Raw genomic sequence first — 16,480 nt, 5'->3', positions numbered from 1 at the left:
GAAGCGGGGGCTGGGACTTTAACCCAACGGGGCTGCGGCTCCTGTTGCTTTTCGGTCTCTTGTTTTTAACTGTGCAGTCACTCCTACTGTAAAGGTGTCGCGGTTTACTTCCCAAAATAGCTTGCATGTCGTCGTACCCCTCCCGTTTTCCCTGCAGAAATTCGCCCCCTTCCTCCTCCCCACCTCCAAGCAGAGTAGCACAAAACATGCGCTTACAATTTTGGAATCGCCTGCCAAGCAAAAAAGCGTTTTATTTCCGGTGTGCGCGGAAATTTATTTTTTTTTAACCCGGCCGGGCGGGAGCGAGGATGCAAACGCGCGCGGATGCCCAGGTAGCTGCAGCTCGCCTGCGCCTATGTCGGGAGAGGGGACGGCGGTGTTTGGCACCTGGAAAAGTTCTGTGCCCAGCCGGAGGCGGGGGTGGGCGGCAGAGCGCTGCTGCAGCCAGGTGCCGGGCGGGGCCGGAGGGCAGCGGAGCCCGTCCCCGGGCCGCTGCGGGGCAGAGGCGGGAGGCAGCGGCGGCGGCGGCGGGGGGAGGATAGGAGGGTGGGTGGCCTTTCTCGTCCCTCCGCCTGTGCAAGCGGCGGCGGATCAGGAAGTCACCGCCGCCACACACAGGCGCACAGACATGTTTGGTCGGCGTGACATGGTGGCGGAGGGAAGGAGAGGCGGGGAGACGGGCCCAGCCCAGCCCTGAGGCATGACCCGGCTGGTCGCCCGCCCGGCCGCCCGCCTGCCTGCCTGCCTGCGGCCGAGGTACGGGGCCGTGCGCGGGCAGCGCCGTCAGCAGCGCACCCGCTGCTTCGTGGAGGGGCGGGGGCAGGCAGCAGCGGGGCCGCATTTCCAGGCAGGGACGTTTTACAGCCTGTCGGCCGGGGAGAAAACTTTCCAGAAAGGCTGGAGGGGGGAAAACAGGGCCCTGCTGGTTGTGCGTGCCCGCCCCGGCGCCTTGGCGGGGGAGGCGGCGGGCGGCCCGGCGCCGAGGCCTGCGCCCGCCCGTCCTGCAGGGCCCGAGCACCCGAGGGCAGAGCAGCGGTGCTGCCGCCCGGGGAGGGAGGGAGCGGCCGCCTTGCCCCGCCGCCCCCCGGAGCTCCCGGGTCGCGGGTCCTGAGCCGCGGCTCTGCCTTGTGTTCACGGTGCAGAAATGGAGTTTCTTACGTTGTCTCCTCCCCTCTTAAATTTATAATGGTGGAACTACAAACTGCGCACGGCTGGAAAAGTTACAGCTCTTCTAACTCGATCTGAAGTTACAGTTTAACGAGCGACTTGGGTCGTTTTTTTGTTTTGTTTTTTTTTCCCTGAGCGTGCGTTATGGTCAAGTAAAGGGAGTGTAAAAGTGTCTGCAGATTACGTACATCGTACCAAGTTTGGTTTTTCTTGATATCTGGTTCATATGTTTGATAGTCGGACTTACCGAACGTTAGGCTAACGCTGTTCTTTTTAGGGTGTATTTTTATGAATATATATGTGAATATGAATATGCAAGTAAATAACTAGCTGAAGAATTGAAGAAAAAAAGTTGTTGGTTTTTCGGTTTTTTGTTTGGTCGGGTTTTTTTTCGCTGAAAGTGTTCAGCATGCTTTCGTTGAAGAATTGATCTGTGGTCTGTGACACGGCATCGTTCCGTTTGCATTCTCTCTTGTTTTGCTTTAACTTTCTGAAGTGTTAAGTGGTTTTAACCACAGACCCTAAGACCCAAACGATAAACACTGCACCAGAATTTAATTCCTTTGGTAGTGTACCAGTTACTTGTTCGGGGTGGGGCAGTCTCCTCTGTGCAAGTTACTATTGTTGTGCAAATACGGGCACACTTTCTCTTTCCGAACCTAATTGCCCTATTACTGTCTCTGACTTTGTTTCTTTTGTCCTTTTGTGATTCTAAGGAAAAAAAGTAACGTTTCAGAAGGATAGGCTTGCCTCAAGGCAGGTTGTTATGTGTACATATATATCATTTCAGTTATAGAAAGCAAAAAGACTTTTTGTATAGTGAGCTTTTAAAATTTAGAGTGGATCATACAGCATATGTGGACCTACCAGAGGTGAGAGTAAATCTTCATTAAAAACATTATATCTCTCATGAGTTACTTCTCAGCTTTAAGACTGGTATTTCCGTGGTGCATGGAACATATGCCAAAGGACTGTGTTCAAAGCAGTCTTAAATCTTTTGTTCATTTCTGAAGTAGTCTATGAACGTTTCTTGTCAAGTTTGAAAAGTGCTTTCACCAGCACCTGAGGCTTGAAAATTGGCAGGAGAAAAATTCCTTCAGCTCACTTACCTATATTACATATATTCATGACAAAGGTGTGAAATTACTATCTCCATATATATATATTTCTCAGGTTTTGTTGGACTTTTGAAGTTAAGGTCAAAATATGCACAGTAGCAACTTAAAAAATGTCTACACTTTACCTCTGTCTTTTTGTCGTCCTGATGAGTAATATTGCTGTGAACTACAAGTGATCCTTTCAGAAGGAAACTCCTCATTCTTTGTGTGATTTAGAATAATTTTGCAAATTAGTCCTCAAAATGTCTATTGCATTTCTGTGTGTTTCCTGCTTTTGTCAGAATTCTCTATGTGTAGTAGGTGTTTCCTGGACCTCCATCACTTTTGGAGGTTATCAGATTTTTGAGTCTCTACTGGAATGGTAAACACAACATTATGGCATAAAGATCATTTGTCATAAAATTGGCATTAGAGAAAAGCTCATGTCTTATTTCCAAGATAAAATAAGAGAAGGATGAATAAGGGAAGGAAGTAAAGCTTTCTTAAACACAGTTTTGATAGTTTGTAAATACAGTAGAATGAGAAGACTAACACTGAAAATTGTTTTCTTTGTTTGTGACACCTGTATAAAGTTATTACTTACTAGGCATTAACATTTTCCTGTTTGTCTCCAGTTGGCAGAGAATATTTTCTATTTATCACTTCAGAGTTTGAACACCTAGGTGGATCATTTAGAGGTGGGACATTGGAGAAAATGTTAAAATGATAAGTTTGTTTTTACAGTAAATGTATGTTTTAAATACAAGTAACTTGTATTTAAAAAATTTTTCTCCCTTTTTCCTCCTCTTCTTCCCTGCTTAAGTAAAGCCAAGGCCTGTAGGTAATGTGGTGCATTCCTTTCCTTTTGCCTGCATCTCTTATGGTTTTTTATTTAGAAACAAATGAGAAGACTGTGGTTATTACCTGAGTAAAGCTCAAAGTGCGAAAACTTAATCCATGACCATTCAGTAGTGTCCTGTATCAGTTTCCTGTGCTTTAAATTTACAGTGGAATCTACATGTGTGGCAAATGTGGGATTGATCTTGGACATTGCCTGATGGCAGTTAAACTTTTGACTGTAGCTATCTGCTATCTTCTTTTCCTGAAGGCTACTGTCTTCTGCAGCAAAGCTATCAGAAAGGATCATATGTCTGTGCTGTAGTGTCTTCACAGTAAAGTCTGGCAGCGTAGCTTAGCCTAACTTGTGTGCACTCCGATTTGTGATTATGCCTTTTGACAGTCTAGAGTACTTTCAGCTCCCAGCTGTTAACAAGTCTTTTTTTGCTGCTGATGTTAGTTTTCCCTGAGAGGGTAGGCTATAAGCTAGAGCAGCTGAGAAAAGTTGAACTTTGTGTAAAGCTGAAATATGTATACAGTAGGAGTAAGCATTTCTACAGTATTTCAAGGTGAGGAGTACTGACTTTTACTATAAAGTAAACTGTCTCATACTAAATGACTCCACAATGAAGTTTCTGGTGTAAGCATTCCACCTGTTTAACGAGCTGTATGGGGATGCTCTCTGCAGTTTGTGGCAGAGAGCTAGACATGCAGCTAAAGGAGTGTTGCAGAGGTTTTTTTTCTTCTGGCCTAGGTGTCTGGATAAGTAATTAAGGTTCAGCATTTCTGGTTCTGTGGTTAGTATTTTAAACTACAGATGCCCTTGCAGAAGGTTTTCAAGTTACGCTGACATGACATAAATGAACATGCAAAGGCACATGTTAGTGTGTTTGGCTTTTCTTATGTGAACTAATAACTCTGGTATATGTTAGTTGAAGGATTTGAGTCTTCTCTCTGATTTTTGCTGTTTCATGTAAACCTGTTTATTGATTGAATTGTCATTTAATGAGATGCCAGTAATTAAATCATGATAAAAGGTAATGCAGTGTCCTGCATACAAAACACTGATTTGCTTCTAAGTGTGATAAGTTATTTAGTGATGATGAGCTATGATTACTAATCAGCTCTTCTACTTTGAGCATATTAATTTGATTATAGTTAGCAGATTATGCAAGTAATACAAATCACTGACGGTATAATTCCATGTTTTCTATGGTAGTATAATAAAGATAGCTCCTGTAGCCTATAGTGTATCACAAGTTTACAGTTTATCTTTTCAAAACCAGCTGTGATTCGTGACTGCAGTTGGAAATGTAACTATTTCCCTTGTGAAGACAAAGTTGCACTTTGCAATGTCTGTGTGGCTGTTGTGTGGGTCCATATTTCATAAGCTCTAAGCAGTATCGTTTCATTGCTTTCCACTGCATATCTGAGGCAGGAGATGTGGCCAAAACATCCTGGCTGAGGTTCAATTTAGGTTGAGAGGAAAGGCAGAAGTTATATTGGATGGTGAAGGGAACTAGCTAGAAGAGTTATAAATACTTACTGCTCCATCTGTTCTTAGACTTGGTGTGTGCCCTGTCAAAGCAGTCTGTAATCCCTGGATCTTTTTGGGTGTACAGCTGGTCTTGAATTCCAAAGTAGTGCAAATGGTTTTTTACCTGCTGTGTTTTTGTTTGGGATCTGCTAATACTTCCTCATGTGAAAAAAAAAATCCCTGCCTTTGTTACCTGTGGGTTTTTAGCAGGTTTATACCAAAATGTGTGTAAAATAGAAACTGATGAGGACTATATTGTACAGTGAATTAGTTACATCTACAAAACTTTCTAAGTGTATATAAATGGACAGTGGAGAAGCATTTATGCTTAGAGGATGTTATTTCAAATTGTTCACAGTGCAGATATTCACTATCCTAAACTGTTTGATCTAGAAATAGTTGAGCAGAGATCTTAAGTCTCCCTTAATCTTGGGCTCTTGGTTTTGTGGCTGTTTGTGTTTGGATCTGGCTCTGACATACGATAGATGCCTTTTTTATTTGCTCTGGTTGTGTCCAGCAAAGATGGAGAAATTCTCTGAGACCACAGGAAGAAGCATGTGATTCCCCACAACTGATTCATTTACCAGTAGTTCATCTGGAGCGGTTCACAAAAGAAAATTGGTCATGTTGATGTAAATAGATCTAAGAGGTGGTAAAGGATTACGGTTCAGGAAAAAAAAACCCATCCTATTTGAAGTCATGTAAATAATACTACTCCAGTGAGCATTTTGAGGAAACTGTAAGATTGGACACTTGAAAAACAATTCAACAACAGGTATGTGTTCAAGAATCAGGGCCAAGAGCCTCATAATTTAGAATGATAAGATGGTATTTTTAATTTTCTTTTCATTTCACTATAGTCTTGTAATTTGTTGGAAACATTTACTTTTTTTTTTTTTGCCTCTCCTTCCCCCTTGCTTTTTAATTCTAATGGGCACTACTCATTAAAAAGCAGTCCAGAGAAATAGGTCAACACTGGCTTTTGGCAGGGAGTTGGCTTCATACTGTTTTTTCATTGCAGGCACCAGAATTTAGCCAAAATAATACCAGTACTGTCTGCATGGAACTCGGTGACTTTTGGACGTGTTGTTTTGTTGTAGATTTTTGCTTTGACTTTCATGAGACTTTCATAAAGGCCTAAAAGAATTAGATACCTGGCTTTTACTGGATTTTGATGAGAGCAGGGTCTCTAATTTCTGTGGGGTACAATCTCATACTCAATAAATACAAACAAAGCTATTTTTGAAACATGTTAAACTATAAACTTTTTAGCAGGTAATTTCTGTAAACAGGTACTTTGTTGGGAGGGCCCTACTGTGTTCCGGTTGAGGTCAGTGGCTTTTTTTTTAAAATTTTGTGGACTACTGTTGCCAGAAAAAATTGCTTTGTCTCTTTATTTCCATTACTGTCTTTGGACAGAGTTTATTACTTGAATTTAAGTAGTGTTTTCCAATACTTTATATTCCCCAATATAGGTTTTACAAATTACTTTTTTTTTCTTTTTCTCTGATGTATAAAATGTCTGAATACAAATATGTTTAAGAAAATTCCCAGTTATGTGAGATATATCTTCGCTCAGAGAAAGGTGATGAGGGGACTTGGTCTGGTGCAAGTGACGCATTCACCTCTGGTATTTACTGTTTTTCATAGTTTGGACATTTGCTATCCTATTATAAAGAATTCTGAATTTTTCAAATTTGCATGCAGGATATGTTTAATGTATTTGTCGATGGCAGTGTAACTAATGGACTTGAGACTGGAGCTAGTTTTTATGAGAATTTCGAGTTGAATTTGAAATAGGCTGAATAGGTGAATAGAGAGAAAGATTTTAATACTCATTTTAATGCATGGGTATAGGTAGATGTCTTTTGTGAAATAAGATATTTTGGGATACTGTATACTGATAGAACTTTTATTATTGATTGTGTTGTGGTTCTGTATACATTCTTCTGGATTGTAGTGGTGGTGCTAGTTATCTGCTTTGTTAAATGGATTGAAATTTGTTTATAATGCACATAGTGCATGACTCAGCTGTGAGAGTGTCAGTCTTAGATTTTGCAATATTACGATTGAAACATGTAGAAGCTATTTGTTGTATGGAAATGTGTGTTGTCCTTCATACAAAACATAGGCCTCTTAGAGGATGGTATGGTGTTTGCAGCTGAGAACATTTGATAAGTTGATTCCTTTTGTGGTCATGTTGTGGAGTTATAGAGGACTAATTAGTGACTGTAGAGTTTTGAACTGAGAAGCTTCATAGGCATCTCTGTGTTTTACCTTGCAAGGAAACAGGATCCCAAGGTATCAGGTCATAGAATCACTGAATATCCTGAGCTGGAAGTCACCCAAAAGGATCACTGAGTCCAACTTCTGCCACTCCACAGGACACCACAAGAACAACACCAGATGCCAGAGACCTCTGTCAGGCTTGTCACCACTTCCCTGAGGGGCCCATTCCAGTGCCCAAAAAACCTCTGGGTGAAGAGTCTTTTCCTGAAATCCAACCTAAAACTCTTGTGACAGAGCTTCAGGTCGTTCTTTTAGGTCCAATCATTGGTCACCACATAGAAGAGACACAGTGACATTGTCTGTCCCTCCTCTTTACCTCATCAAGAAGTTGTAGACTGCAGTGAGGTCTTCCCTCAGTCTTGTCTTCTCCTGGCTGAACAAGCTAAATTACCTCAGCTGCTCCTTGGTACTTGCGGTTTGGGTCTTCTACCATCCTCATGGCCTTCCTTTGGACACTCTCCGGTAGCTTTATGTTTCTCTTATTGTGGCACTCAGAACTGCCCCAGCACTCGAGGTGAGGCTGCCCCAGTGCAGAGCAGAGCAGGACAATCCCCTTCACTGCCTGGCTGGCCATGCTGTCCCTGATGCCCTCAGGCCACGCTCAGCTCTCATGGCTGCCAGGGCACTGCTGATTCATATTCATCCTTCTGTTGACCAGGAGCTCCAAGTCCCTTTCCATGGCACTGCTTTCCAGCATCTGATTCCCCAGTCTGTACCTCAAGGGTTGCCACATCTCAGGTACGGGATTTGGCATTTGGCTTTGTTAAACTTCATACCTTTGGTGATTGCCAAGTCTTCCTGTTTTTCTAAGTTTCTCTATAGGGTCTCTTTGCCTTTGAAGGAGTCAACAGCTCCTCCCACTTTTGTATCATCTGCAAAAGTAGTATCCCTTCAAGTCCTTCTTCAGTCTTTTGCGAATGTAAGCCAGCAATGTGCAATTCTGGCCCAGAAAGCCAACTGTATTCCATGTTGCAGCAAAAGAAGTGTGGCTCACAGAGTGAGGGAGGTGGTTCAACCCCTCTACTTTTCCTTCAGGGACCCTACCTGGAGTGCTGTGTCCAGGTGTCAGGTTCCCAGTGTAAGAAAGACATGGACCTATTGGAGTGGGTCCAGAAGATGGCCTTGAAGAAGCTTAGACAGAGCACCTCTCCTGAGAAGGAAGGCAGAGAGAGCAGGGATTTTAAGAGGATATTTCAGGGAGACCCCATTGTGGCATTCGACTGTCTGAAGGGGCCTTATAAAAATGAGAGAGGGACTTTTTGTATAGGCACACAGTGGCAGGACAAGGAGCAGTGTTTGTAAACTTAAAGATATGTTTAGATCAGCTGCTAGGACAAAATTCTTTATAGTGGTGAAGCACTGGCACAGGTTGACCAGAGAAGTTGAAGATCTCTATCTCTGCAAGTGTTCAAGGCCAGGTTGAACTGGGCTCTGAACAACCTGATCCAATGGAAGGGGTACCTGCACATGGCAGGGAGGTTAGAACTAGATGATCTTAAAAGTCCCTTCCAACCCAAACCATTCCGTGATACTGTGTTTAAGAGCACGGGGTCTAAGGAGGAGCCCTGTGGAAGCCACTAGTGACAGGTCACCAGCCTGATGTCACCCCATTCACTTCCCATTCACTGTAACCCCTTGTGCCTGACCCATCAGCCACTTGCTCACCCAGCACTTGATGTGTTTACCCATCTGTGTGCTGGACATTTTGTCCAGAAGGATCCTGTGAGAGGCAGTATTGAAACCTTCACTGAAATCCAAAAGGATTGCATCAACTGGCTTCCCTTGATCAAGTAAGTGGGTTACTCTGTCATAAAGTTAGGTTAATTCTGACAAGCAGGACTTTCCCATCATGAACCTATGTTGGCTGTGACCGATGGCTGCATTGTCCTTCAGGTGCTTTTCAATAGTACAGAATTCAGAATAGTATTCTCCATAATTTTGCCAGTCACTGAAGTGAGACTGCCAGGCCTGGAGTTTCCAGGCTCATCCTTGCTCTTCTGGAAAACTGGGACATCAGCCAGCTTCCAGTCAACTGGGCCCTATCTGGATTCCCAAGTCCATTAGAAAATCATAGAGAGAGGTCTCGTGATGACATCAGCCAGCTCTTTTGAGTCTTCTCAGATGAATTCCATTGGGCCCTATAGATTTACAGGGAACTGGGAGTTTATCATTCTTACAGCCACTGTCCTCCACCTCAGGGCCCTGGGGCCCATTAATCCATCATTGGCATTGAGGACGGAGGCAAAGGAAGCATAAACATCTCTGCCATGTCCATGTCCTTGTTTGTGAGGTGGCTGTTCGCATCCTCTAAGAGGACAATGTTATTTCTCCACTGTCTTGTGCTATTAATGCGTTTTAAACCCCTCTTTTTATTGTTCCTCTCAGTTGTGACCAGCTTCATCCTCAATTGAGCTTCAGCATGACATATTTTCTCCCTGCAGTGGTGAGCAGCATCTCTGTGGTTCTCCCATATCACCTGACATTACTTCTGCTGAGCCTACACCTTCTTTTTTTGCTCCTACCTCCCAAAGAAGATTCCTGTTCAGCCAAGCCATCTTCTGCCTCCCCTGCTTGACTTCTGGCATTTGGGAATTGCCTCTTCCTATGCCCTTAGAAGATGGTGCTTAAAATGTGACCAGCACTGACAGACCCCAGCAGCTGCAGAGCATTTTCCCAGGGTACCCTACTGACTGATTCCCTGAGCAGCCTGAAGTCTGCTCTCCTCATGTCCAGAGTGCAGGTTTTGCTGGCACTTTTCCTTCTGTCAACAGATTTTGAGCTTGATTATTTTGTGGGCACTGAGGCCAAGAATGGGCACCAATCACCATATCTAGAGACCCTCCCTGTTAACAAGCATGAAATCAAGGACAGCATCTTTCATAGCCGGCTCTCTTAGGACATGAACCATGAAGTAGCATCCAGATGTTTTAAGAATCTCCTGGACTTGATTGTGCCAGCTGTGTGGTCTTCCTAATTAACATCTGGCAGGTTGAATTATGCCATAAGAAAAAGTTTTAGGGTTTCCCTTGGTTACTTGAGGAATTGATCTCATTGTTGTGCTTGTATGATCTATAGCAGCCTCCCATGATCATATCTTCATTATTTGTTTATACCTTAATCTTACCCCAGAGGGTCTCAATCTTGCTGTTGCCAGTTGTAAGCTCCATACATTCTTGTCCCTCTGTTATAAACGATGCTATACCCCTACTTTACCTGTCCTGCCTGTCCTCCTGAAGAGCCTGTAAGCATCCAGCATGACATGTCAGTCACAGGACTCATCCCACTGAGTTTTTTTATGTCAGTGATTTCATATTTCTGGCACTGGGCCAAAGCTTCCCCTCGCTCCTTTCTCATGCTTGTAGTTCATTGTAGCCTACACCTCATGGAGCAGCTAGAGTGATCTCACTTCCTCAGGTTCTGGTGTGCTATCCCATTGCTTATTACTGAGAAGCCTGGTTTTATCCCTTCCTGCCTCCCAATCTAGTTCAAAGCTCTGTCAATGAGCCCTGCTAGCTCTTGTGGTAGAGCCCTTTTTCCACTCTGCAAAAGGTACATACCTTCAGGTATCAGTATGCTATTGTTAAAAAAAAAAAAAAAAAAGCAGATTCTGCTGATGACATCCAATTTTGGACCCACGTGCCCTGGGGAGCAGCAGACTTCTCTGTGACTTGGGTCTGGTCTGCATAGTAGGTCTGCTCTGCACAGCGGACTTCCCTTAAGAAGGGAGTCACCTATATCAACTACCCTTTCCTTTTTATTAACAGGGGCAGTCATGATGAGAGTGGCAGGCTGTCTTACTCCAGATGGTTCCCCCATCACAGAAAGACCTTTGTCTACCTCATCAGTTGACTGTCCGGCCCATTACAGGGCATCATACCTCTTGTAAATGGTACCAGTCCTATTTGTTGTCTTCACATTTTCAGGAGGAAGGGTGTTCTGGCTAGTGTGGCCAATGGCCAGCTTCCTGTGTTTGTGTTCAAGAGACCTCTGCCTTCCTGCCTGGTAGGGTTCTGAGTCTGCCTGCATCTTCTCTTCAGTAGAGGTTTGAGACTTGTGAGACATTGAGAATAGCCTGTCAATCTCTCCCTCATTCTCACAAGTACTGCAAAGGCTGTTCACTTCACCCATGGCTCCTTAACCTGGCAACAGCTCACTTAAAATAACACATCTTCTGTGACAGGAGTGATGGTCAGCTGCAGCCTTATGGAGAGGCATCAGGCACTCCTGGCAGCCTGAGTCCTGAAGAACTTCATCTACCAATGGATAGTCTAGCTGGCTGAAGGCTTCTGACGTGGCTGGTGCAGCGAGTTCAGGGGGCATGAACTCTGCGGCATGTCAGAAAACCATACCTGAGGGAGCATTCACTAATAAGAGAATGCCCTTCTTCTCCAACTACTGTGTCTGTTCATTGCCTCTGTTGGCTGCTGCCAAGTGGTCATATGGGAGTGCAGCCAGTGTGTCCTGGTCACGTTCACTAGGACCCCATTTGAGAGAGTTGGAGCAGCCGCCATCCTTGCTGGCTGCAGTCATGCCCGGTCGGCTGCTCTAGGGCAAGCTGCCAGTCCCAGGTGGGTGTCAGTGCTCCCCTGTGGTTCCCCTGGCTCCAGCCCTGCTCACTGCAGTCCATGGCTCCGCACTGGAGCTGTTTGCCTTGGCAGGGAGTGATTGGGGGCAGTGAGCAACCCATCCCTGTCACTGCTGGCTCTGCCCGCTCCGCCACTCCAGGGCAGGCTGGTGGAGCCATGTCTCAGTGCTCATGGGAAAGTGAAAAAAAAGTTCTGAAAACAGTCTTAATAATCCTTTTAATGTTTTCACTCTACTACCATGAATTTTACAAGTTCAAATTTCAGGCTAGTCACAGCTGTTTAGGGAAAGATTTTTTAACATATAGGTTACAGAGATGTCCTGCTCTCTTTCCTGCATTTAGTAACTACTGTGCTGTGCTTGGCCCACATGGCACATCTGGTGATAGCAAGTCAGTTCAGCTGTTTTTCTGATAGATGTTTCGCATAGCACACCAGCTGCTGTGTTGGGTACCATACAAATGTCCAGAAACTGAAGAGATTATCAGGATCCTTATCTTTCTAGTGGATTCTTATAAGGATGGTCAAGCTAATGAGCAACATTAAGGACTGTGTAAGCCTTTTTCTTCTGGTGACAGCTTGCATGTGTATTTGTGTACATGTGTATGTGTGTGTGTATGTGTGTGTATGTGTAACAACTGATTTTATTAAATTTTTTGCCATACCCCTAATGTCACATAGAAATTGTGGTTTTGTTTTTGTTTTGTTTTGTTTTTGTTATTAGAGCTATTCTGCTAATTGAAAAGGAGACAGAAAATAGATGTCCACGCCTACAGACCCTGGCGCCATGCCTCATCCTGGTCCTTCCCCTGGACCAGGACCTTCACCTGGACCGATTCTGGGACCTAGCCCAGGACCAGGGCCGTCTCCTGGCTCCGTTCACAGCATGATGGGGCCAAGTCCTGGTCCGCCCAGTGTCCCACATCCAATGCCAACAATGGGGCCTACAGATTATCCACAGGAAGGCATGCATCAAATGCATAAGGTAATAGTTTATTACAAGTGAACCTTTTTTCCCTACTTCCTCCACTTAAACTGCACATTTAGACCTGCTTAATTGCTTCTATACATCACCTGCAGAACTTTAGCTGTGCTCTTACTTCTTTCTTTCTTACTAAAGATTATTGTTGTATCAGATTAAACACAGCTTCCTTGTTCTTAGTAGACTACTTTGGGGTATAGTTAGTCGTTTGGAAATGTTAATTTGTGAATTGTACTTTTCAGTAAGACAGATGTTACTAGGGAGAAAAAAAATGAATGATAGTGTTAAAACTTTAGGGCATACTGTTCTAAGCACTTTTTTTTTTTTTCTTGTCTATGTGGATGTAGCATGTGGTTTTTTCTGGGGTGGTGTTTAATTTTGAATGAAATAATTGTTCTTTTCCTTAAAAATAAAAACAAAACAAAAACCCCAAAACAATCTTAATCCACCTTAAAGGATTTCTTTTACAAATTTGTTTACTCTTCCATATTGAAAATGTGGTTAAAAAACATGGCTTTCAAGTTATTTTATGAGGACTCCATCTTACAAAGGAATATAAAACATACGACGTATCATGATGACCTGTCATGTAGAACATGTCAATAATTGTACTTCTGTGGTTATTGTTATATACTTAAAATTAGGCTGTGTGTGCTTAGACTGTGTGCTTAGACTATCATTAATGTTTTTTGCTTTGAGGAAATACTTGCCTGTGTGGAAATTCCTTTGTGAGTACAGTTTCTTTCCGTATTGTCATTTTTGTTTGGTTGTGTACCAGAGATTTAGAACCCGGAATAATTTTGATTGCAGTGATGTTCTACTCAGAAATATGTAGTAACAGCTTACAGAGCCAAGATATTGAAAACATTTTGGCAGCTATTGTTGATTACACTGGGAATTGTTATATGCACATAGAGAAAAAATTACAATAAAAAACTGTTTTAAAGTGAGAGAAGCATGTTTTAATTTTCCTCTTGAAATTACGTCTTCATTTTGACACTCTCACATATGGATCAGTTTCATTCATTAAAAGAATATCCAATCAGTAGGGATGTGACATCACCATATTTTACATGAAGAACTAAAAATATTGTAATAACACAAAGACTAGATGACGTGAAGAAGGCTGTGATCCAGCTTTCCATTTGCACTGACCTGCTGTAATCTCTGAGAGGTCAGTATGTGCAGTAGCTATAACCTTTGCATTTGAATCTTGAGGTGTCTGATTTAGCTGCTAGCCAGATTAGACATTTGCAGTCGGCATTTTTTTGTTTGTGGGGTCAGTTACAGCCCAGCTTTTCAGAACTCTGTCACCAGACTTCATAGACAGGGTTCTCACTTCATTCCATTCAATTTTTCTTGTACCTGTAGAAGAAGGTGGCCCCAGGAATTTTGCATAGAACAGCTGAATACTTCACACATTGTTTTTAATTGATATATCCTGTTATACTGATATGTCAGGCAGTCAATCCTATGGTATAGTTAGAAACAAACCAACAAATGTCATCCCACAACATTTTTTCAGGGACTTCAGAGAACATCTCACAAGGTTCTGTGAGCCAGAGCAGAAAGTCTCCCATTGAGATGGCATTGAAATATTTTGAAAAATGTACCACAAAGAGTCTGGTTAGCCTATTCAATGATGATCATTCAGTATAGTTACAGTAAATTACCTTTTCTATACCTTGGTTCTGATAATGGAATAAAGACTGTAATTTCACAAGTCTTTATTTTTTACCATCAACAGGCTTACTGTTGTCTTTTACATTTGTACTTCTGAGGTTCCAGCATGTCTTCACATGTGTGTGATTAACCTAGAAAATCGGTCTGTTGATTTGATACAGGTGAAAAAAATAAAAAGTGAAATAAAATCTTACTTAATTTTCAGTCTATATGAGGTTTTAGGTCTGTTTTTCTGTGCAACTCCAGAAATAGTGTATTGGGATAACTGTTGGAAGGATATAAGAAATGCTGTAGAAGGGTGCCTCTAGATTATTTTGCAAGTCTTTCTGGAGTGCTGTTCATGAAATTAAAAAACTGGTCAGCCACCTGTAGCTGGACCAAATAAACATTTTATTTTTGCTAAATAAAATATGCTGACTTTGAAGCCATGATATATCATAACACTTTTTTAAAATGATATGCAGTAAAAATGGGGGATTGCACCAGAAGTGTCCCAGTTTTGCAGTTGCTCTGTGGGATACTTATGTATGCACTGGCATTTAACTCTTCCTTTTAAAATTCACACACTTAAGTGAAACAACTGTGTTAGATGTTTAACTAGCTTACAAATTATAATATCGTGCAAAAAGCTTTAAAAAATTCAAAAGATCAAGCAATACCTAAAAGTGATTGAAACAAATTTTTATTAATAAATCATAATTCCTAAAGCATGTTTACTTAAGAACAGTTGTTATGAAAATTAAAGATTGTATATTCACTTGGAAACCAGAAGACCTTTCCACGGGAAAATTTACTATTTACATAATGCAGTTTTGACAGAAGCAGTAAATTAACTGCATTTCTTGCTGGTTTCTTAAGGACTGTCGACCAAATTTCCAGCAAAATATAAGTCCAGATTTTATTGAATTGTATCATGGATGCATCACAACTGTGTTTAAGAAGGAATACTCAAGAAGTCTGTCAGGGATACTGCTAAATGGACAAACTGTAACAGCCTCAGAGAATCTTGCAGAAGTAATACTTGGAAGCTGAAGGATGTTAAAAGAAAGCATTGCTACCTTCCTTGCCCTAGTCTTACTTTTCTTCTGCATCCGCATAGAAGCTCCTCTGGGGAAGAGCGAGGTTACCTGGTTTTAGTCTGAATTGATCAAGCTTTTGACACAGTCCCCCACAACATTCCTCTCTAGATTGGAGAGAGATGGTTTGATGAGTGGACTGTTGGATAAGAAAGTGGTTGGACAGTCACACCTAGAGGGTAGTGGTCAATGGCTCAGAGTCCTGATGGACACCAGTGCCAAGTGGTGTCCCTCAGGGGTCTGTATGGGCACCAGTGTTACTTAATGTCTTCATTAATGACATAGGCAAGGGGACTGAGCAGGTTTGCAGATGATACCAACCTGAGTGGTGCAGACAGTGTCTGAAGGATGGGACGCCATGTAGAGAGACCTGGAAAAGCTTGAGAAGTGGGTCCATGGGAATCTTAAGTGTTTTAACAAGGTGCTGCACTGGGGTTGGGGCAGCTCCTTGTACCAGCCCTGGATGAGGATGAAAAGATGGAGAGCTGCCCTGCTGAGAAGGGCTTGAAGGTGCTGGTAGATGAGAGGGTGGACATGACCAAGCCATGGTCATGTCCAGCCCGGAAAGCCACACGTGTCCTGGGCTGCATCCAGAGCAGTGTGGGCAGCAGGGCTGCGTCAGCTCTGGGCTCCCAGCACAGGAATGACGTGGACCTGTTGGAGTGGGTCCAGAGGAGGCCACTAAGCTGACAGAGGGATGGAGCGCCTCTCCTGTGAGGAAACACTGAGAGGATTGGGTTTGTTCAGCCTAGAGAAGAGAAGGCTTTGAAGTGACCTCATTGCAGCCTTCCAGTACCTGAAGGCAGCCTGCAAAAAAGATGTAGAAACACTTCTTACAAGGACAGGTGAAAGGGAGAATGGTTTCCAACTGAAAGACAGGAAGTTTAGATTAGATACTAGTAAGAAATTCTTTCTTGTGAATGTAGTGAGGCATGATAACAGGTTGCCTACAGTAGCTGTTGATGTCCTTTCACTGGAAGTGTTCGAGTTTGGATGGGACTCTGAGCAACCTGGTCTAGAGACTGCCACTGTAAGGGGTTTGGAACTTGATGATCTTTGAGGTTCCTTCCATCTCAAGCAGTACTATGATGCTATGATACAGCCTTCTGTTACCTTATGTGCTAGCTGGACCACATGATTTTAGCTGCTTAACCTCTGATGTTATGACTACATTGTAGCTTGTTAAGTTGAATGGTGCTCACTTGAGGGATGGGTGGAGTACTGTGAGC

At 43.0% G+C, this 16,480-nt stretch overlaps 1 protein-coding gene across 8 annotated transcripts in view; it reads left to right on the top strand.

Moving 5' to 3' along the window:
- Nucleotides 1-16,480, top strand: part of SMARCA2 (SWI/SNF related, matrix associated, actin dependent regulator of chromatin, subfamily a, member 2) — a 117,946-nt gene that overhangs the window by 866 nt on the left and 100,600 nt on the right. For 3 of the 8 annotated variants that reach the window (XM_058043490.1, XM_058043489.1, XM_058043493.1), the window contains exon 2: nucleotides 12,235-12,495. The exons of 2 other annotated variants lie outside the window; for them this stretch is intronic. In XM_058043490.1, the coding sequence (XP_057899473.1) occupies nucleotides 12,271-12,495 (225 nt within the window). In that variant the 5' untranslated portion in view covers nucleotides 12,235-12,270. Of the gene's footprint in view, nucleotides 1-249; nucleotides 333-662; nucleotides 757-12,234; nucleotides 12,496-16,480 lie in introns of those variants that run through there. 3 more of the 8 variants (XM_058043492.1, XM_058043491.1, XM_058043494.1) reach the window with 3 other exon arrangements.

This window comes from Melospiza georgiana, chromosome Z, assembly GCF_028018845.1.
Source record: "Melospiza georgiana isolate bMelGeo1 chromosome Z, bMelGeo1.pri, whole genome shotgun sequence".
NCBI classification, from domain to species: Eukaryota; Metazoa; Chordata; class Aves; order Passeriformes; family Passerellidae; genus Melospiza; species Melospiza georgiana.
This window is presented reverse-complemented; position numbering and strand designations above follow the sequence as displayed.